The sequence below is a fragment of the Terrapene carolina genome, unplaced genomic scaffold (assembly GCF_002925995.2).
Source record: "Terrapene carolina triunguis isolate 2854851 unplaced genomic scaffold, T_m_triunguis-2.0 Scaffold85, whole genome shotgun sequence".
NCBI classification, from domain to species: Eukaryota; Metazoa; Chordata; order Testudines; family Emydidae; genus Terrapene; species Terrapene triunguis.
In genome coordinates, this window is record NW_020664436.1 from 36,749,940 (window position 1) to 36,773,103 (window position 23,164).

The following is a 23,164-nucleotide window of genomic DNA, read 5'->3' on the forward strand; positions in this document are numbered from 1 at the left end:
TCATATAGATATATATAGTATTCTGTGTAGTAATTGAAATCAAAGTGTATTATTTTTTATTACAAATAGCACTGTAAAAATAATAAACAAAAGAAATAATATTTTTCAATTCACCGCATACAAGTACTGTAGTGCAATCTCTATCATGAAAGTGCAACCTACAACTGTAGATTTTTTTTTTGTTACATAACTGCACTCAAAAACAAAACAATGTAAAACTTCAGAGCCTACAAGTCCACTCAGTCCTACTTCTTGTTCAGCCAATCGCTAAGACAAACAAGTTTGTTCACATTTATAGGAGATAATGTTGTCCTCTTCTTATTTACAATGTCACCAGAAATCAAAGGCAGGCATTTGCATGGCACTTTTGTAGCCGGCGTTGCGAAGTATTTACGTACCAGATACGCTAAATATTCGTATGCCCCTTCATGCTTCGGCCACCATTCCAGAGGACATGCTTCAATGTTGATGATGCTCATTAAAAAAGAATGTGTTAATTAAATTTGTGACAACTCCTTAGGGGAGAATTGTATGTCTCCTCCTCCTGTTTTACCTGCATTCTGCCATATAGTTCATATTATATGGCAATCTCAGATGATGACTCAGCACATGTTGTTCATTTTAAGAACACTTTCACAGCAGATTTGATAAAACGCAAAGAAGGTACCAATGTGAGATTTCTAAAGGTAGCTACAGCACTCGACCCAAGGTTTAAGAATCTGAAGTGCTTTCCAAAATCTGAGCGATGAGGTGTGGAGCATGCTTTCAGAAGTTTTAAAAGAGCAACACTCCGATGCGGAAACTACAGAACGCAAACCACTAAAAAAGATCAGCCATCTGCTGGTGGCATCTGACTCAGATAATGAAAATGAACATGCATCGGTCTGCACTGCTTTGAATCATTGGGTTCTCCATCATCAGCATGGACTCATGTCCCCTGGAATGGTGGTTGAAGCATGAAGAGACATATGAATATTTAGCACAGTTGGCACATAAATATCTTGTGACGCCAGCTACAACAGTGCCTGTTCTCACTTTCAGGTGACATTGTAAACAAGAAGCGGGCAGCATTATCTTCTGCAAATGTAAACAAACTTGTTTGTCTGAGTGATTGGCTGAACAAGAAGTAGGACAGAATGGATTTGCAGGCTCTAAAATTTAACATTGTTTTATTTTTGAATGCAAGTTTTTTTGTATATAATTCTATATTTGTAAGTTCAACTTTCATGATAAAGAGATTGCACTACAGTACTTGTATTAGGTGAATTGAAAAATACTATTTTTGTTTTTTACAGTGCAAATATTTGTAATCAAAAATATAAAGTGAGCACTGTACACTTTGTATTCTGTGTTGTAATTGAAATCAAATATTTGAAAATGTGGAAAACATCCAAAAATATTTAAATAAATGGTATTCTATTATTGTTTAACAGTGCGACTAATTGTGCGATTAATCGCGATACGTTTTTTTTTTAATCGTGTGACAGCCGTAATAATAACTGGCACTTTTGGTATAAAGCCTCTCTACCAAGAAGTAAATTATATTTTAAAACATGAATTACAGTAAAAATATGCCGCCCTCTTCATGTCTATAAAGAGAAGTGGTTTGGGTCATGCTATAGTAATCATGAAACTGCCAGTCTATATTTCCCAGTCTATCAAACGGACTCTTACCCAGTTTGGCTGAAACAGGAATGCGGTTCTTGAGTGGAACTAGGCGATCTTTACACGTTTTCTCCAATGGCGACTCACATTTTATGTGACGTCTGAAGTTCTCCCGCAGAATGGAACGAATCACCTTAACAATGTTAGTCTTGCTTTCACAGTCGCTGCAAGGTTTAAGGGAACAGCAATAAGAGGGCAGATTACAGGTCACTGTAATTTTTTTTGTTTTCCCATGCCCAAGCAATCTTTCCATTCGGAAGCAGCCTTCTTTGCTACTGAAGGTTGGTGCTGTTTAGTTATTTATACAAAGTGGAACAGCTTCAATAGGATGGTTGAAGGAGTCTGTAGCGGGGTGGTCACCCGCTCCTGCCCTGAGGGGTTTAAAACAGCCCTGGAGGAGGGCTGTGGAAGGGCAAGACACCTGGGCTGATTGGGAGGAAACAGGCTCAGCTGGGGCCATGCCCCAATCGGGGCCCAGCTGGCCCTATAAAGGCTTGAGCCAGGAGCTCAAGCAGACAGACAGACAGTCTCTCTCTCTCTCTCTCAAAATGCAGGGAGCTAGAGACAGGGTACCTGAGTGGAGCAGGCCTGGGGAAAGGCTGGGGAGCTCCAGCCTGGAAAGCCCCAGGCTGCAGCCTAGCAAAAGGCAAATAGGTAATGGGGGTTGCAGAGGGCAGCCCAGGGGTAGGCAAAGGCAGCAGGTCCAAACCCAACATTGCCAATGATGAGTGGCTTATACTGCAGTCTGCCCCAGGGAGCGGGGGCTAGTTGGTGACTGGCAGTGGCCTTATTCTGAGGTGAGGTGGGGATAGTGGGTGGGGGTTCCCTGGGGAGGGGAGACCCAAAGAGATAAAGGGGGCAGCCCCCCAGATAAAGGGGCACCGGGGTCCGGTAGGGACACGGGGGCCAGCAGTGGCGGCAAGACACCGGCCTGAAGAAGGCGCTCCGGAAGCTGGAGAGCTAATTCCCGGAAGTAACCAGCACGAGGCGCCACTGGGTGAGTCTGCGCATTGCTACAGAATCCCACCCCAGAATACCCAATAGCCTACTGGTGAATGTACTAGACATCAGGCAGATGGAGGGGAACTGAACCTGGGTCTCCCACATTCTGGGTGAGTACTCTAACCATTTGGCTAAAGGCGGCAAGCTCCTTCAGCAGCTGTGTTTTATGCAAGGCCCACTTGGGTAGTGCCTACCAGATCAGGCGCTGCAGGGGAGATAGGCAACTCCTAGTTTGAGGATCCTGTTCAGGTTTAGGCATGAGAGAGGCAGCTGTATGCATGCCCACCAGAAGAAGTTTAGGGGACTGAAGCAGCTGAAAATTAGGTGTCTAGGAAAGTTAGGTGCCAGCTGAGCAGGGATTTTAACGATCTAAATTTCGGACTTAGGCTCCCAAATGCCACTTCAGGTATCTAAGTCCCTTTGTGGCTCTAGCCATTGACTGCATCAGCCATAATTCACTGAAATTTAAGATCATACAATAAAACGTGTGCAGATTCCTGACACAATGAATGATTGAGCCGAATTCACTCTAATTTCAGATATTTTCTATGCATCGAATTCCATCCAATTAAACATTGCCTCAGTGCCTGGATTTGAGGTGATGGGTGTTTTAGAAGTGCTGAGAGACAGGAAAAAAGGTCACTTGGAAAAATAAAATGTTCTCTTGTCATTCCATTAGTGTAATTTTGTCAAAAATATATCTTCATGTCAAGTTTACCTGCTGCACAACTGAAAGATTGTTTCTGGCCTGCCTTCTATTTCTGACTTTGTATGAATCAGTTCCCAGATGCAATTGTTTTCTGTTCCTACAGATAGGAAAAAAAAAATTGTGAATAATTCATGCCTTCAGACTACACAGACAACAATATAGATCTCAGCGTCTCACCAAGACAAGGTTCATAGAAAAGCTGATATCTGCATGATGAGCTGCAACCCGCGGAGGAGTGGTAAGTTTTATGACTTACAACTTGTCTTTACAAACTCAACTTCTTTTCCAGAACGAGACTCTTCCTTTCCATCACTCGCTTCAACGGACACGAACATGCTCCTCGTTACTTCTGAAGCCTTGAAATCCAACCTACCAGCCCCTATGAGGACTGATTATTAGGCCTTTTCTCACCAAGAACGTTGACCTTGAACTTCCAATGGCAACACTAGGCTACTCCTTGCATAGACAGGATTCTCTTTGCTTCTGTGTCTGCTTTATCTCCCCTCCTGCTCAGCTACCAGTTTGTCACGTAATTCAGTTCAGCTCTGCTATATCAACTGGGGCTGATTTAGATCTCATATCTGAAGCACTTACATGGTCTCCATCACCATAGTATTAGAGCCCTTCACAGTTGTTAATGTATTGGTCCTCACACACACCTGTGAGGTAGGGAAGTGCTATTATCCCCCTGCTTACAGATGGGGAACAGAGGCACAGAGATTAACCATGGGATTTTCTAAAGCACCTAAAAAAAGAACAGGAGTACTTGTGGCACCTTAGAGACTAACAAATTTATGCTCTAATAAATTTGTTAGTCTCTAAGGTGCCACAAGTACTCCTGTTCTTTTTGCGGATACAGACTAACATGGCTGCTACTCTGAAACCTAAAGCACCTAGGCACCTAATTTCCATTGATTTCAGTCAAGTAGGCACCTAAGTGCTTTTGAAAACTCCACCATAAATGACTTGCCCAAGATCACACAAGAAGTCTGTGATGGAGCAGAGAATGGAACCCAGATCTCTGGCTAGCACACTAATCCCTGGACAATCCTTTCTCTCATGCTGCATGCTGGACGGCAGTGATATTGCGGGGGGGGTGTCAAGTATGATAGAATTTGGCCCACGTTATCATTAGATTGCTTTGAGCAACCTCTTCAGGTTTTTCCCTACCCTTTTGTTGTGGGTTTCTGTTTTGCCATGTTAACCCTAACCTGTTGCAGCTCTATTCTGAGTTTGTGTCATGACATAGCAACACCACCCTAGCAAGTCAGCTTCAGGCTAACACTTTAACATCCAACATTCTTGAACTTGTTCTCTGATTACAGAAGGGAAGAAAATGAGGTGTGAAGACAGAATATCTGAATGAAAATATCTATTAGTGTATAAAGCCTATGGCCCTTACAAGCACATGCTACTGCAGGGTGTGGGTGTATAAATGTTTAGAGAGCGAGAGAGGTGGACATATGTTTATCTGATACTACATTGTGTACCTGGGTTGGAAATGTTTGCCTGTTCACAAGACTTCAGGAAGCAATGTGTAGATACCAATACATTAGGAACTAATAAAGTAAAATATAATTACCTGCTGTATTCCCCAGCCGGACTTGAAGAGCAGATAAAGGAATTAGCCAACGAAATTTAAATGGATCCAAGTCGCCATAATTATGTGCGGCCCGTACATTATTAGGCTACAAATTGAAAAATAACAAAGACATATTTTAAAAAAAAGAGGTAAAGCAACGTAATTGATGTCTGCATTGATATAAATTTCAGAGTGGTAGCCGTGTGTCTGTATCAGCAGAAACAACAAGGAGTCCTTGTGGCATCTTAGAGGCTAACAAATTTATTTGGGCATAAGCTTTCGTGGGCTAAAACCCACTTCATTGGATGCATGAAGTGGAAAATACAGGAGCAGCTATAAATATATGAAAAGATGGGGGTTGCTTTACCAAGTGTGGGGGGAATCCAGGGGTGGGTTGAGAGAGTTCTGTGTGGGGCATTTGGGGTGCGGGTGGCTCAATGGGGGATCTGGATGCACAGGGGCTTGTTGGGAGGTTCTGGGTGCAATGGTAATGGGACTCTGCAGGGGGGTCCAGGTGAAGGTGGGACTCAGCAGCAGGGGTCTAAGTGGGGTGGGGGATAGAGCTCATAGGGTGTGGGGGACTCAATGGGGGGAGCCAGATGCTGGGCGAGTTGGGCTCAGTGGGGATTTCTCACACTCACAGACCTTGGGAGACAGGTCAGTCCTCGCTTACAGGCAGCCCCCCAACCTGAAGCAAATACTCATCAGCAACCACACACCACAGCACAAACACCAACCCAGGAACCAAACCCTGCAACAAACCCCGGTGCCAGCTCTGTCCACATATCTATTCAAGGGACACCATCATAGGACCTAACCACATCAGCCACACCATCAGGGGCTCATTCACCTGCACATTTACCAATGTGATATATGCCATCATGTGCCAGCAATGCCCCTCTGCCATGTACATTGGCCAAACCAGACAGTCTCTACGCAAAAGAATAAATGGACACAAATCTGACATCAGGAATCATAACATTCAAAAACCAGTAGGAGAACACTTAAATCTCTCTGGTCACTCAATAACAGACCTCAAAGTGGCAATTCTTCAACAAAAAAACTTCAAAAACAGATTCCAACGTGAAGCTGCAGAACTGGAATTAATTTGCAAACTGGATACCATCAGATTAGGCCTGAATAAAGACTGGGAGTGGTTGGGTCATTACAAAACCTAAACCTAATTTCCCCAATACTAATTTCTCCCTAGTGTTACTCAGACCTTCTTGTCAACTGTCTGTAATGGGCCACTCTCTTACCACTTCAGAAGTTATTTTTCCTCCCTTGGTATCCTGCTGTTAATTGATTTATCTCGTTAGACTGACCTCACACTTGGTAAAACAACCCCAATCCTTTCATATATTTATACCAATGGGGGGAGGGATAGCTCAGTGGTTTGAGCATTGGCCTTGCTTAAACCCAGGGTTGTGAGTTCAATCCTTGAAGGGGCCACCTAGGGCTCTGGGGCAAAATCAGTACTTGGTCCTGCTAGTGAAGGCAGGGGGCTAGACTCAATGACCTTTCAGGGTCCCTTCCAGTTATATGAGATAGGTATATCTCCATATATTTATTTATACCTGCTCCTGTATTTTCCACTCCATGCATCTGATGAAGTGGATTCTAGCCCACGAAAGCTTATGCCCAAATAAATTTGTTGGTCTCTAAGGTGCCACAAGGATTCCTCATTGTTTCTATTGATATAAATGTTCTTGATAAAGTGGCCTTCTGTCCAAGGACTCACTTCTAAAAGCAATTTTTTTCCGAATAGTCTTACTCCTTAAATACCTTACTGTTAGTTTGATTGTAAAACAATGATAGCTAGAGCTTTCAGAATTCCAGAGAAACATAGATTGCTGCAGCTTTGAAAAATGATTTTTTTTAATAAATTACATAATATTTCCACATGAAGGAAACTAACTGAGCGCAAGTTCACTATGAGTAAACCAACTACCTATTGGCTAGCAAAACAAATTCTTCAGTTTGACAATACTGATACTGTTCCTTTTATTACAGTTGTTTATATCTCTCTTAGTATAAGCACATTACATTAATGCTCCACGTCATCTCCTCTGTTGTAATTTACTCCTGGGGGAATTCTGTGCCACTGCGCATGTGCAGAATTTATGTTCCCCACAGAAAAATGACTGACAGGGAAGCAAAGGGAAGCCACAAAAACGATCATGCAACCCTCCCCAGCAGTATGTTTCAGGTGCCCAGGGCAGCCAGCAGAGAGGTAAATCACTGTGGGACGAGGGCAGGACTGGGGAAGACCCAGCTGGTGGCTCCTACCCTGCGCTGGGCTCAGCTGCTAGTCCCGGCTGGGCTGGGGAGAATGGGACTTCCTCTTCCCTTGCATGGCATCCAGGGCCAGGTCAGACCCACCTCCAGATTTCTCCCCCGGCTGTAGGAAGCTCTGCAAACTCCCCCCTTCCCCCAGCGCTTCCTGCACCCATCACTCCTCAGCTGCAGGGGGAGGGATCACTGTACAGAGAGCTGCTCCCGCATCCATCCAACCCCTGGCATCCAGACCCTCCCGCTGAGCCTCAACCACCCCCCCCCCCGCCCCCCCCCCCCCAAGCCGCACTGCACCTGGACCACCCTGACGAGCCACCTGGATCCCCACCCTACTGAGCCCCAGCCAGCCGCACCTGGATCCCAACCCCACTGAGCCCCACTCTCCCAGCATCTGGCTCCCTTCACTGAGCCCCCCCCAGTCTATGAGCTCTATCCCCCCCACACTTAGACCCCTGCTGCTGAGCCCCAACCACCTTCACCTGGACCCCCCTGCAGAGTCCCATTACTGTTGCACCCAGAACCCCCTAAGCCCCTGTGTATCCAGATCCCCCATTGAGCCACCCACACCCCGATTGCCCCACACAGAACCCTCTCACCCACACCTGGATTCCCCACACACTAAGCCTCTCAACACCTGGATCCTGCCTTGCTGAGCCTGCCTGCCCACACCTGGTGCACCTGACACGGAAGGGCAGAGCTCTGGGGTGTTTCTGGGGCAGGCCCGGTCCTTGTGCTGTGTCAGGGTTGGGTGCAGCCTCATCCCTGAGTCCATGTTCCGGGAGGGGGAGGGAGAGCTGCACAGTGATCTCCCACCTCTGTGCAGCCAGTGGCCTGTGCTCTCCAATGCCATGCTGGAGCCTCCATATTTATTTGACGAATAAAATTTTCTGAATTTTGCAGAATTTTAAAACGTGCACAGAATTTTTATTTTTTTTGTCACAGAATGCCCTCAGGAGTATGTAATTAGCTTATTCACAGGAAAAAGCCATCCTAGAGAAATTAAGGCACAGCTTATTTCTTTCTAGATTTAACTGCTCATTGTATATCAGTCTCTACAAGTTATTTCAAGACACTCCCTTGACTTGTTTCCTTGTGACCTGGGGAGTAGAGAGTTGGGTATATTTCAAGTAATTGGGGCATATAAAATGAGATACTTAGCTGTAAACTGAAATTTGTTTAACTATCCCAATTAAATAAGTATCTTTTCATACTACCTTTCATTCCAGAGTGAACTATGTACTACACACAGGGATTGCTTTAGCTACATGGCTCACCAGTTCAGGACAGGACATAAAGAATGCATATTCAATTGATACTTTAGGGGGAAGTGATGTAATTGGCAAATAACTGAGTTTGAATTATACCAGAATACCCAGGTTACTGAAAAGTCCCTTGGGTTCTTTATTGACTCTCAAATGATTACATATTATATCTCATCTGACAGAAATCACCTCCCAACAACCGGCTGGGGCATTAGTTCACACAGAAATGTGCTGCTTATTGAATCAGTAACACAACCTGTTGCAACATCCAGACAGTCTTCCAGTCTCAGTCAAATATTGAACACTTCAACCAGTTTAGCCTGTGAGAGCAAGCGCAGCCCACTGTGATATGGTTGCATTAAAACAGCAGCTTGTACCATTCACTTCTTTCAGTGTTGGCATATTCAATTTTGAATCTTAGTAGTGACCATAGATGATCTGGTGGTCCCTTCTGGCCTTAAACTCTATGACCCTATGCATACATATCTATAGCTTGAATTGAAATTACTGCCAGACTTACCAGTTTCTTTTTCAGTTTGCAGTTCTCCTTATATACCAGTATGACGGCCCGCTTAAAAACTGAAAAGGAAAAACAAGAGGCCTCTGATTGTAGGTCTAGTATTCAACAAAACAGACACGATGGCTGTACTATTTACAGTTCTTTCTAGTTATCCACAATCTTTGGGGTACTTGTTGACCCTACACACCCACACAAAATTCCCATAGCAACTGCTTAAACTGTGTGATACAAGTCTGCCTCTGTCACAAAACTACTTTCTTAAAAGAATTAGGGATGAGCAATACTGTTTGAAAGCCTATCTCCCTGTATCAAGATTACAGAAATTGGCCTTTAATAAATGCAGAGTACAAATTGGAAACATGATTGTGAAGAAGCAACATGTCAGGAACTTCCCTTGAGGGGAAGGAAAGTGTTGCAGAAAAAAAAAGAGGCCCATTAGAGATGATGTCAAATCTGTTCTTTGATGCAGTTCAGCATTTCCTTCGGAGTGCGACAGACTTCAGAGCTCTCCAAATTCCTGATTAGCTCTCTAAGGTATTACCATCATATCTGAGTGCCTCACACTCTTTCATGTATCTATCCTCACAATGCCCCAGTGAGGTAGGGAAGTGCTATTATCGCCATTTTGCAGATGGAGAACTGGGCACTCAGTGAGTTGCCTATGGGCACTAGGAAATGTCTGGCCCAACATGTTCAGTATAAATGAATCACTGATTAACACAGTTGGATTTATCTGTGGGCAAAGAGGTGGTGCCTCCTCATGCATGCACTTCAATTTCAAACGAAAATGCCCACTTACCCTAAAGGCTACCCACAACTGGCGTGTTAAGCATTATGTTTTTAGCCCACCCTCAATTCCTACATAAATCGGCTGTGTCTAAACTAGTTGAAGTTCAAGGTCTCTGTTATTCATTCATTTAGCTGATGACTAACTCAAACCCTCAAAGTTATTCACGATCTTCAGCTACCCATGTAGGTGTATGCCAAATAGTGGCAATGTTTGCAGAGATGAGCTGAGGTCCTTGGTGATAGTAGAGTAGGCAGAAGGAAAAGCCATCACAGAGAAGTTAGTGCGTGTGCTACTAATCTCCGGTATCTAGACCTCTATCATCTACATCTCAATAACATTTCCAGGAAATTTTGTGTCTGTCCTCCACATCCAGGACCACCCCAACCATTACATGGCTATAGCAGGGCTTACGTTTTATAGTTAGTCTTCATTAGTACAATGGAAGTTGTCATATTTTACTAGCTAGAAGATGTACTCGATATCTTTTGGGTTTTCTCTTAATAGGACACTAACCAAACACTGTAAGTTCAAGGTCTTTTCTTGCTTTGCCCAGTGATGGGAAAGGATTCAACCAGGAAACAGCAGAGTGCATCAGAAGTTCTCCCATTGAAAGTTCTGTGACCTGTATTACATTATAAAAAAATAAGTGCACTTAATGTCTTGATTAACAATCATCAACCACAAATGTTAATGAGTGCAGGCTGATAAATAAAAAGTATGCCTATATATATATATATATAGCACTGAGCCATGGTTGTGTAAACAGCAATATATTTAAAAAAATACTGCCCATAAAAATAATAGCACACAAGTTATGGAAGCTGGGTGATTTGCCTCTTAAAGCTTATTTTTGCTACTAACACTTAAGCTGAAGAACGTTATGTCTGACTTGAAGTTCTGTCACTGAGATACAGCCAAGTGTGACATTCCTTTATCATCCCTTTCATTTCTATAGACTAATCAATGTATAAGACCCTTTCACTGACTGAATTAGGACATGACTGGTTCTCTTAGGCTATTCTTTCTTTTGAGCAGTTCTTAATCACTTCCAGAACAGAAACAATTTGGCTCCTTTACCAGGATGAAACTTAAAACAATGAAATGAGTAGCTGTCGCACCTTTAAGGATCAAGCTAAATGGATGATCCACTTATACACCATTGGCCACAAATGGCTAAATCTAGTGAGCTTGCTGACCCAGTTCTGGAAGACACTAGAGAACAAGATCCGTTATGCTTTCGCTAGTTTTCTTTTTAAATATTGTAATAAAATAACCAATTTGATTAGAGGGGTGATAAATACACATTTTATATGGATGCACATTCATGTCTAGAGCTCAGATCAGAGCAAATAATTTTGAGATATTAGTAACAAAAAAGCCCTTCCTGGATGCTAACGGTCTCACACCAGAGAACACATTACAAATATTAATAGACAAAAATAGCCACTTCCACAGCTGGTGTATATTGGGGCTGCTCAACTGAAGTCAGCAGAACTATGGCAGTTCATACTAGCAGATGCGCTGGCCCATAATACCAACTAATGTTTTTTTGCACTGATAAACAGCCATGTATGTATCAGCACTGGATGAATTCAGAATGATGGTAGAAATAGGCATTATAATGAATCCTGCTAGAATCCTTTTGATGAAAAAAGATTCCATTTTCTGAAATCTAAGCACTCATGCATAAAATTTGACCTCAAGCCTTGGGACATGGATAATGTACAGCAGTGGTTCTCAGCCGGAGGTACATATACCCCTGGGGGTACACAAGTCCTTCCAGGGGGTACATCAACTCATCTATTTGCCACGTTTTACAACAGGCTACATAAAAAGCACTAGTGAAGTCAATACAAACTAAAATTTCATACAATGACTTGTTTATCCTGCTCTATATACTGTACACTGAAATACAAGTACAATATTTATATATCAATTGATTTATTTTATAGTTATATGGTAAAAATGAGAAGTAAGCAATTTTTCAGTACTAGTGTGCTGTGACACTTTTTGGTTTTATGCCTGATTTTGAAAGCAAGCAGTTTTTAAGTGAGGTGAAACTTGGGGGTACGCAAGACAAGTAAAGCTCCTGAAAGAGGCACAGAAGTCTGGAAAGGTTGAGAGCCACCGATTTTCATTGTTTTCTTGCTGTGAGTTACAGTGGCTGTCTGCTCCCATCTGCCCTTCATGGCAGAGCAAGAGAAGGTTCTGGCAGCAGTTTGTGTAAACATGACAGTACCTGCTGAGGTCTTACCTATATGAACAGTTTATTTGCAGCATGGGGTGTAAATCTACCTTGCACTTGCCTGCTGTGCACAAAGTATCTGTGTGGTCCCTATTGATGTGCACTAAAAGTTCCCCAGTGAACTTTGAAATAAGAAATTTTAGTGCACATCAGTCTAGTCCACAAGGACACTGAGTGCCGTAGGGTGTTGTGAGGTAGATTTACACCCCAACTTGCCATGCACTGTTTGTATAGACAAGCTCTTTGAGAAGGAAATTTGATGGGAGAGACACAAAACAGCACCCTGAACTCACAATTAAGATCCCCTTCATGACTCCAATAAGAGTTAAGTAGATACAGTATCGTACAGGACTTCATCTGAAGTGTGAATAATACACGTTCCACTCGTTCTCTTACCTCCTTCTCTGTTCCACTCTGATCTGCAACCAGTTGGTCAAACACGGTACCATAGTCCTCATATATCTTCTGCATCTCATTGATGTGACTGGCTACTTTTTCCATTGCCTTCAGTGCCTCTGAAGTTTTCAAACAAATCCACCATTTAACAAACAAATAATTCACTTTCATTTTATAAATGCATGATTTTTTTTTATTAAAGCCCAGGAGAGATTTTTATTCAAGGTCAAAATTATTCAAGGTCCCAAGTCACAATGGTCTCTGACCAACAATAATGATGACTAGATCAGTACTTTACTTAGTCATAGTAAATATGGGCTCCGCACTTGCGGATCAGCATATTCAAAGAGCTTCTTAGCTGGTGTTTTAAGTACCTCAAAAGACTGAAATAAATATTTTAGTAAAAAAGCTACCGAGTATATAAAACTTCAGCCTGATGGCATGGTAGTAAATATAGCTGTGGTTGTGGCACCATTAGCACAAACAAGAATCAATGAATAAGGCCATTAGGAGCTTCAAGTGTGACTACAGCCACACTAAAATATGCTGTTTGCATGAGTTTTACTGTAAAAAGGGAAGTTTGGCTCAGCACAGGAAGACTTGAGGAAATATGGTAGCCAACCACACAGGCTCCTTGTGTGTTGTATCTTGGGGAAACATTCGTGAGGTTAAATTCTATAGACCAGCTTTAAAAAAAAAATTATTATTACTACAAGAAAGGCGTTGAATTTCAGCTGGATTTTGTAGTCATTTATAAAGGGGTCGGAAGAGGTGAGGTTAGCTTCCCCACACCCTGCCAACTATTAACTGAACATTCCTTTCATATTTTGGTGTCAAGTTTATTCCACAAGCAACTCATCTCAAGATTGTTTTTGATGCAGAAAAGCTATTTTCTTTTTTAAGAGTTTCCCCAGCTCTTGGGGTTTATAGCATAGTTGCACATTTGACTTTAAGTGATCAGGGTTGCTGACACCTGTATTAACTTGGCATCTACTCTGAATTCTCCACAAGAACAAACAGTAAAGGTTCTATCCAGCTCTATTTGACATCAAAGGAAATTTTTTCCATTGGCACCAGATGAACTAGTATCTGGCCATACCTGATAAGCCTGTTGCTTCGATGTTAGCCTTACCTTTCTCACTTACAATAGATTTTTGCTCGGTCTGTATGTTGTGAAAATGAAAAAAATTAACCCATAAAATATTTCCTCAAAAGCCTGATCCCTCAGATGCTGAGTGCTTTCAGGTTCTATTGAAGTAAATTAAAATCCAAATATAGGATCAAATGGGAGTTTTGCTTGTGAGAGAGCTGGAGGACTAGGTCCTAGAAAATAATCAACCCTACTTCCTTTTCTATTGTGCTTAAACAGGTGGTCTTTTCCTTTCTAAATGGGCCGATTGCAAACCTTTGAAGTCATAAATCCATCTCTACTAAAATGAGAGTTACAGGCAATTTTCTCATTGATTTGGCTGAGTTTTTTAACATGTTTTGACAGTGAAGAACAACCACAAGATGGAGCTTTCTTCACCATTTCCTAGCTCAAAAAAAAGCGCAAGCACACGGAGCTGTCTCGACTGTGTTCCAAGAATAATACAGAGTGGAAAGCTTGGTCCCAACCATCATGGCAGCTCTTGGCCATACCCATTTTTTCAAAGACATCCATACTTTCCAGCACCTAGTAGGATTTTTCCTGGAAACAACGGAAAGCAGCTTGCTCTTAATCACATTTTTTTTTTAAAGGAGAGAAAGGAAAGTAAGTATCAGAGTAGCAGCCGTGTTAGTCTGTATCCGCAAAAAGAACAGGAGTACTTGTGGCACCTTAGAGACTAACAAATTTATTAGAGCATAAGCTTTCGTGGGCTACAACCCACTTCTTCGGATGCTTATGCTCTAATAAATTTGTTAGTCTCTAAGGTGCCACAAGTACTCCTGTTCTTTTTGCGAAAGTAAGTATGATTCTCTCTAGGATTTGAGAAAACTTTCCAACAACACAGAAATTCTGCTGGTTTGCAACAGTTGCGCAATTTTAATAAGGCTTGAAACTAAACTGAAACTCCCTTTAGTCTCCATAGAAGAATGAAAATCGATACCTGTCAGATGATAATGCTCCTCACTCTCATTATCTGTCAGGGACACCAGCTCCTTCAGGAGCAAGGGGTACTTCAGCACTCTCTGAACAGGCTTGATGAGATACGACTCCAGCGTAGAAGAATGCTGTTTCGTGGGGTTCCGTGCATCCAGAAAGGCCTTAAAAGCTTTATCTGTTTTGGCTAAATGTAGAAAGGGAAGCTGGTCAGTTCAATGGGGAAGTCGTAGAAGCTAATTTGAGAACAGACGAACACAATGCTTCCATTTTTTAAAAAAAAAAGACACTTTTCATATGCATTTCAAACACTGCTTAATACAGAAAATGAATAATTAATGGTGAGTTTTAATAGCATAATAATTACAAGTAACACGTTACAGAACTGACAGTTGCTGAGTGAGCATCTCCTGGCCATAAATCTCTCAATGTACTGTAAACTTGGTCTGCTCCAAAACAACCAAACACCAAGATCTCGGTGTGAAAGAACTAATTTATCACTTCCATCTCAGCCTACACTTAGTTCTCTGCAGCTTTGACTGACACAAACCCTCATATGTTGCACACACACATACACCCAAAAATAGATCTAAAAGCTGCTGGTTTTTTAAGCATGAAATGAATCTGTAGATAGCACAGCCGTATGGAAAGAGCTTCTGTTGCTATTCAAGCTACTCTGGAGGTGTTACAAAAGTAAACTTCTTCTATTATTGCCTCAGATCATGATTACATTTCAGCACAAGGACAGATCACAGATATTCACATAAAAAGACCTCCCACTTCTCCTTTTTTAATATTAGAATTCTCCTGGGGCACAAGACTCAAATTGCTAAAACTAGGTATAGTGATTTATTTGAAGATAAAGTCATACAGATGAATTATATCAATCAAGAAAATGAATTACCTCGCTCAAGGACTTTCTGAACTTTTATGTGGTTTGCACAGAATCCACTGTACAGTTTGAAGTGGTCAGCATAATACAGGAAAGAACCTCCGAGTGAAAACAACAGTTTCTGAAACCAAGATAATCAACATATTTATTTATTTCATTATTAAAATCTTAATTAAGGCTCTGCAATGATTTAGCTAGTTTATATTGTGGCCCCGTTTTCAAGCTAGGGCAGCTTCTGTTCTGAACCATTCTGGCAAGGATATATTCTCTACATAGACTCATAGACTTTAAGGTCAGAAGGGACCAATATGGTCATCCAGTCCGACCCCCCGTATGATGCAGGCCACAAAAGCTGACCCCCCCACTTTCCCTTAACTCTGCTGTTGAAGTCTCCAGATCGTGATCTAAAGACTTCAAGTCGCAGAGAATCTTCCAGCTTGCGACCCCTGCCCTATGCTGCGGAGGAAGGCGAAAAACCTCCAGGGCCACTGCCAATCTACCCTGGAGGAAAATTCCTTCCCGACCCCAAATATGGCGATCAGCAGAACCCTGAGCATACAGGCAAGATTCTCTAGCCAGACCCTCATTTTACCAGCGATGGCCGTTATTGCCTAATTGATTAGAATCACGTAATCCCATCAAACCATTCCCTCCATACTTGGTCCTGCTAGTGAAGGCAGGGGGCTAGACTCAATGACCTTTCAGGGTCCCTTCCAGTTATATGAGATAGGTATATCTCCATATATTTATTTATACCTGCTCCTGTATTTTCCACTCCATGCATCTGATGACTCAGACTCATAGACCCATAAACCTAATTTAACAACTGAAATCACTGCATACCAGAACATTAAAGTGTGGCTCCACTCTGAAAAGCCAGATAGTCTTGTTAAATTCTGTATTTGTTTTGTTTCAAAGGCTTTCCTATAAATGTGCTCAGTTTACAACTGAAAAAGGTGGTTGAAATGCATTTCTCCAAAGGGTAGGTGTTTGAAAAGCAAGTGTACCCTCTCCGACGTATGGCTTTATAGGTGAGAGGGTTCTAGTAGGATATAGAGCCTTTTGGCTTTAGGTTATAAATTCAAATCCAGTCCAGGTTTGTAGGTAAAATTTGTTCCCATTTGACAATTGTTCAGTGGCCCACAGTAAATGATTGGACGGTTTCAGCCAGTTCTCTGTGGACATCACCAAAACAACCACTTCATCTTGCAGTCAGTCTGAGCCTCAACTGGCAGTCAGCCTCAGCCATGAGACAAGCATTGCAAGGTCTGGGCAATGACTCTCCCCTCACTCATCCCTCCAGGTCTGGATTAAAGGTGCATCAGGGGACCAGTGTTGTTCATGATAGAGAACTTCAGTCTCCAGTGCTGTCAAAATGACATGTTTCATGAGCATTGAATTCACTTTTTAAAAAGGAAAAACCAAGGACTTTTTTTTTTTTTTTTTTTTTTTTTTTTAAAGAGTTTTCCCTATTTATTGTGTATCTTTGGGAAATAAGCTAATGAAATGCATACAAGGTAAAGATTAATACTGTAATTATCTGCCTTCTTAGTGCCACTTCATAGAGCAATCCAAGAAAAAAAACCCCTGTAGTTTATAATAAAATTCTAGTGTTTCTCCATTACTCATTACATCTCCATACCTCCTGTCTTCTACACAAAGAAAATCACAGCTAGCGTGAGCCTGAGTGTCAATTTAAAAGTGTGAAGAGACAGTTTTCCGGCACATATAAAAATAATTCCCTGTACTCCTCCACTCTCCCTGCCCCAGGTATGTGTGGGTCAGCTACACCAATTACTTCATCTTTGATTCCTTTCTCTGCCAACGGCGTCATATTGTGGCACGAGTCTGCAAAAATAAATCTGTTTTGATGTGTCTGCTGCTTAACAACAGCACATTTTATAAATGGAGCTTCACACAGACACAATGGGATTCCATTCCTGAACTTGCATATGCAAAACACATGCAATCATTTGCTCTTCAAAAACCCTGTTTATTCCATTGGAAAGGTAGCGGGAAGTTTACTTTACACTGACAATATTGCTTCTTATACAAGTATTAATAACTAGTCATGCTGTTGAATACATTTGTGACTGACGCAAACCCTTACAAATACCATGTGATGGAGCTTGTGGTGTTGGGAAGAATATGGGCAACTGTATGGTTGAAAAGAAAGTAGTGACTGATACAAGAAGAAGGTATAAAAAAAATCTGATGATTTTCAAGCCTGTTAACATCTTTTTTGAAAGGTGGTAATTCCTGGGTGCCTTTGTGTTTCCTTTTTTGGATGAAGGTAAGATTGGGAAGGACTGAGAGTCCCAGGGACTACCAGGGCAGGAGAGATATCTTATTAGAAAACAATCCACAGAATGACAGAGTAAAAAAGTAGGAGCCATTAAAAGAGGTGGGAAGGGGACAAACCGAAAAAAGTTAGCAACAAATTTTGAAAAATAGTCTTTTTAACCCAAAGTTTCTTTAATAGAAGTCAATGCATATCTGGGAGACACAGCAGAACTGTCCCCTAGTTCCATAACACAACAGTCATGGGATAGGAGCCCACCTCTTGTGGGTGGTGAGTGAGTGGTGCTAGTAAGGCACGTGAAGAACCATACAGTGGGCCATATTCTGCCTTCACTTACACTCCATGGGCCCTGGATGTGAGAGAACTCCCACAGGCTACAGTTGGGGTTATTTGTATCATGTAGCAGGTGAATTAGGCACCATCACTTCAATGGATTGCATGGGGCATAATGCAGGGCAGAATTTGGCCAAGTGATAATGACCTTGCTATAAGAGAACACAGCACCTTTAAGTATTGTGCGTTTATAGAATACTGAACATCTAAATCAGTACTTGTTTTCAATGGCACATTTTTCCATGGTGCACAGAGAAGAACTAAAATGCAAAGTTAGCCTTTATTTTTCATTTCTGAATTCAGGCAGTGTTCAAATATGTATTTGCAATAAAAAGCAAAGCTTTTTAAACATAAAAAACAGCTACATGGAGAGAAAGAGAAGGGGAGAAAGAATAAACCTAAATACCAGAACTCTGCACAAACTTCTAACACATTACAATGAGTTAAAAGACCACATGTTTACCCGAAACTGGGATGGGGTTTCCAGTGTGTTAAAATCTGAGGAGGAAGAAATTCCATCTTCCAGGGTCTCCAAAAACACCTTCTGGAAATTCAGCATTTCTGGCAGACTGCCAAACAATGACTCCATCTGTGTGAAAATCAGACATGAAGTGTCCAACTTTACTGGATGCCATGAGGAGACAATCCACTAAAGAGGAGCTATAAACAAAGGGATGCCACAGGTCAATGGTTTTTTGTTTTCTTAATAGTGCTGGCAATGACTCCACAAAAAAAAGTGGCTAAAAAATACCAAAGTATTTTTTAGAAATGTTTTAGTCAGGAGAACGATTACCATTACAAAAGATGTAACTAATGTGCTAAATAGAAAAACACAATAGTATATGCTCTGTTGTTATGTTCGTTGTTTGCTTTCTCTGTCATGTTCTCAGCAATGGAAAAGCCCAAGTGTCAAGTGATTTTACACAGAATAAAAAAGAATGAAGAAAACATCTTTTTTAACCATTGCCTCACCTCATCTTGGGTAAGGAAGGTCTCATTTTGAAGGGGTTCCAAGTATAACTCAAAAAGGCAGCTCAAATCCTGCAAGAAACAAAGAATTTGCTCAGCTTTATATAACAATTCAAAACTGTGCTGCATTTGAGATCTGTGTATAAAAATCATGTTCAAGAAGAAAACTGAGAAACAATTCATTTTTTTGCAACACTAAAAACTATTTTTTAGTTTAGACACTTGCTAATCTGAACCTAACACTGAAGCTTTATCAGTTTTATAGCCCCAAACTGCACAGTGTAACAAAGAAATGTTGTTTTACTGCACAGAGGTATAAAAATATTACAGAACACAAATATTGAAATACATGAACATCAAGGTCCATAAGCATACAGGTTGGGTGAACAGCAGCAAGTCCGTTAAACACTAGTATTAACAATCAAAATGATGTGTAGTGTTTTTAAATCTTATTACACATTAAAGTGCTTTGTTATATTTTTAGGGCAACATGATTAAGGGCTTTTCCAGTCATTTATTCACAGACTTGAAGCTACTTTGGAAGACTTACATCAAAGTGCGTGGCTGCCTCGTGGGTCAATGAGGCAGGTCAATGAGAAAAGAAGTGGCAGAATTTCTTACAGAGAGGGCAGAATGTGTGTCTTCTTGAGAGCCCTGCACCAAAATGTTATGACTTGCCTGATCTGGGATGTTTGACAGCTATTACAACACACCTCAATGACTTCCATATTAAACCACAAGATAAAAAGCATCTGAATTGTCATCCTTAAGCTATTTGCATTTTGGGGGATCAAGATGAAACTATCTGATTACCAAATGCCTGCACAGAAGTGGATGCATCCAAATATCTGAGGGCAAAGTCTGAGCATTGATTAAAGTGGTCCCTATATAAGAAAGAGCAGTTGGACTTCTTCCGGGATCAATTTTATGTAGATATACCTAGTTTGCTTGAGGAAGAATAGCTGGAGATAATTGAGATTTTTAATGTAAACACATTTGGAACCTTCCCTCCTAGACCCCCACATGCATGTTGATTCCAGAAAATACCTGTACTTAATAGCATATATTTTGAGATCAAGTGTTAGGTTGACAGTACTGCAGATTGTGAACAGGCTTCTTCCTTGATGAAGGTCAACAAATCCAAGCTTCACACAAGACTTTCAATTAAAGTTACTGGTTTTGGAATCCAGACTTAATTAGCTTGGGTTTAGTCAAAGAAGGGCTATGCATTCAAAAAAAGTATGGCCTTATTTACTAATTAAACAAATTAATATTACTAGAAACAGCTGAAATTGTACATTATGTGTTTTAGTCTCCCTAGCTGCTGACTAAAAAATAATCATGCACGCACTAACCAGTGCATTAGTTTCCAAGGTAAAAGACATTCTTCATAACCAGAAGAGCCAATCTTTAAAAATATATGAAAGCTTAAATTCTGGAGAAGTATGGAAAAATCCACTGGATGACCTGACAGGACGATCTGAATCCTCAGATCTTGCAGATGCCCTCTGCCCATGAATTTCCACTCCTCCGTATATAGGAATACATCTCAAATTGCCCGGGGAGCGGAAATCTTAGGGCCCAGTCCTGCAGCCTTTACTCACAAAAGGTAAGTCCATTGAAGGTGATGTGAATGCTCATGTGAGTAAGCTCAGGCCCTTTTAGTGGTCAGCTTATACACCTAAAAGCCTGAAAATGTACAAGTATAGTATGCAAACCATTGTAGAGCTCAACAGGAAGAATATAGAAAAAACCTCCTGTTTAGCTATTACCTTGACATATGACTTCTCAGTGTCCATAAGTTCTTGGATGACCTTTCTCAACCTATCTGCATCAGACAGGGCTCGTCCCAGTGGTCTCAGGGGTAGATCTTGGCTGTCCTTTTGTCCTTCCATGCTGTTTGCCTGGACTTCAGGAAAATTCTGACACAATGTAGTGATTTGTTCGGTGCTCTGTTGGATTAAAAGAAGTAGACACGTTTGAAAACATATGACACAAAATGTAGGTGCAGCCTTTTTAGAACTGCCTATAAGGAAAGGGGATTCACAGATTCATGTTTGCTCCTATTCTAAATTCACTGGACCATATCATGCCATTGATTTTTTTAAGCATAACTCCCTATTGATTTGAAGGTATAATACAGCATAAAAGAAAACAAACACTCAATGGCATAATGTGGTCCTTTACAAGAAATATTGCTTCACAGATCAAAACTGTAAAATTTGCAATTTTCTAGTGACCTGATCCAGCATTTTTTGTATTGATTTCCATGGATGTTTGAAGTGTGAGCATGATCTTGTATTTCTTGCAATCTGCAACATCTATTTTGATACTAAGTATTGTCTGAAGTTACTTTCTGTATGATCTATTTCTCCTCTCTTTTGCCACATTCACTCCAGAGAGATAGGAAGGAACAGAAAATAAAATGTTCTTTACCTTTCTTTTTACTAGCAAAACATAGTTTTTATTTATCATCTGCTTCAGATTATTGACTTTCAATAAGACTTGAGCTTTAGTGTCAAAGTCACTTTTGAAAATGGGACTTAGGAACCTAAATCACTTAGGGATGTTTGAAAATTGTAACCGTAGTAAAAAAGGAGATAAAAACAGTTTTTCAGGCAGGATGAGAGGTGGAGATGAAACAAAACGGGGTAGTGAATCCTAGAAGAAAAAGATGACAGAAAACAGGAGAATGCCTCCTGACAGTGCAAGACTGTTTCCTAGTGTACCCCAGAGTGCTTAGTCTAGCACAGTTTTAAATTACACAAGCATTAGGATTTCCAACACTCCTATATGTCTGACTACAACTTTATACCATGAGCAGCACTGAGGTATCTGAGAGGCTCTGAGGTATCTGACTACCTTCAGCATATGTGGTATATGACTACCGCCTTAGGAAGCCTATTCCACAGTCCTCATTCTTAGACAATTTTTCCATGATAATCAGCCTATATTTTCTATTGTCCAATTCTACCCTATTACTCGCAGGTATACACCTCCTTGTACCACACTCAATGGTTCTTTTCCCCCCCATCAGTGATCATGTTTTCAAATACTTGTACTACTAATACTGTACCTGGAGTGTCTAATACGAATACTGGATTGTCACAATGTTGTGCCGTATCTTATATTCTATTTAGGAGACCAAGCCATAAATGAAATCTGCTGCACACATGTGGGAGTCTGTATACAAATGCTTCCTTCATGGTTCTAAACTAAGGCACTGATTCAGCAAAGCAGTCAGTGCAATATACAGCAGCCCTTAGGCTGCTCTAAATTACTTCAAAGGTCATTTCAGCTGGCCCAAAATTAGGGCTGCAGAAAGGTGGCTCCTTTCCACTCCCTTCCCTTTTCAGCTATTCTGAGTCCAAACTCAGCACAGAACAGGCTTTAGTCCAGAATATAGAGCTGGGTGTCCTAAGCAATAATGTCAGGCTAAAACCTGAAACAGAAACTACAAAGGCTTGCCATGTTATGGTGTCATCCAATGGACAAATAAACAGTAGTTCTGATGGTTAGGGAAGTAGCTCCTAAACGATAAGGTTCTCTGCCACATTTCCTATAACAATTAGGCGACATGCATCATAGAATTACACCATAAAATCCCAATCAATTATTGGACAAAATAAATATGCATTCCTAACATACAGATAAGTGGATATAATTTTTTAAAATGTCAAAACAATTGCAATGCACGGCATATCAATGTAGGACTTTCCAGTCCCTGGCTTTAAATGGCTATTATTCTCACACAATGCTTACAGTACCTTGCATCATTAATGCATGCAAGCATCTACTACACAATCCCTGTGTAATGACAGCTCTCAGGACTGTGGAATCTAGTGAAGAGTCAATTTACAGCACGAAATAGGATTTGACAAAATACAGTATACATTGAATGGCATCTGTTGAGATTCCAGCTTTGTCTTGTTGAAATCTGTCAAAAATCACACACAACTCTGTGGTTTAATTTTAAGAACCTTTACAAGAGGATGAATTTCCAAAACACTTGAGAAACACAAATCATGGTTTAATTTTAAGAACCTTTACAAGAGGATGAATTTCCAAAACACTTGAGTTTTGTCTCCTTTGTTTCTGATGTCAGAAAGTTTGACATTT

General features: G+C 41.1%; 1 protein-coding gene across 3 annotated transcripts in view; it reads right to left on the reverse strand.

The window, feature by feature from the left end:
• TIAM2 (T cell lymphoma invasion and metastasis 2) overlaps nucleotides 1-23,164 on the reverse strand; it is a 234,088-nt gene that overhangs the window by 2,705 nt on the left and 208,219 nt on the right. For all 3 annotated transcript variants that reach the window (XM_026649744.1, XM_026649741.1, XM_026649743.1), the window contains 11 exons: nucleotides 20,818-20,997; nucleotides 19,049-19,117; nucleotides 18,540-18,665; nucleotides 15,454-15,562; nucleotides 14,557-14,736; nucleotides 12,467-12,585; nucleotides 10,339-10,447; nucleotides 9,036-9,094; nucleotides 4,959-5,064; nucleotides 3,386-3,473; nucleotides 1,675-1,829 (listed from right to left, as the gene is read on the reverse strand). In XM_026649744.1, coding sequence (XP_026505529.1) covers nucleotides 1,675-1,829; nucleotides 3,386-3,473; nucleotides 4,959-5,064; nucleotides 9,036-9,094; nucleotides 10,339-10,447; nucleotides 12,467-12,585; nucleotides 14,557-14,736; nucleotides 15,454-15,562; nucleotides 18,540-18,665; nucleotides 19,049-19,117; nucleotides 20,818-20,997 — 1,300 coding nt within the window. The remainder of the gene's footprint in view (nucleotides 1-1,674; nucleotides 1,830-3,385; nucleotides 3,474-4,958; nucleotides 5,065-9,035; nucleotides 9,095-10,338; nucleotides 10,448-12,466; nucleotides 12,586-14,556; nucleotides 14,737-15,453; nucleotides 15,563-18,539; nucleotides 18,666-19,048; nucleotides 19,118-20,817; nucleotides 20,998-23,164) is intronic.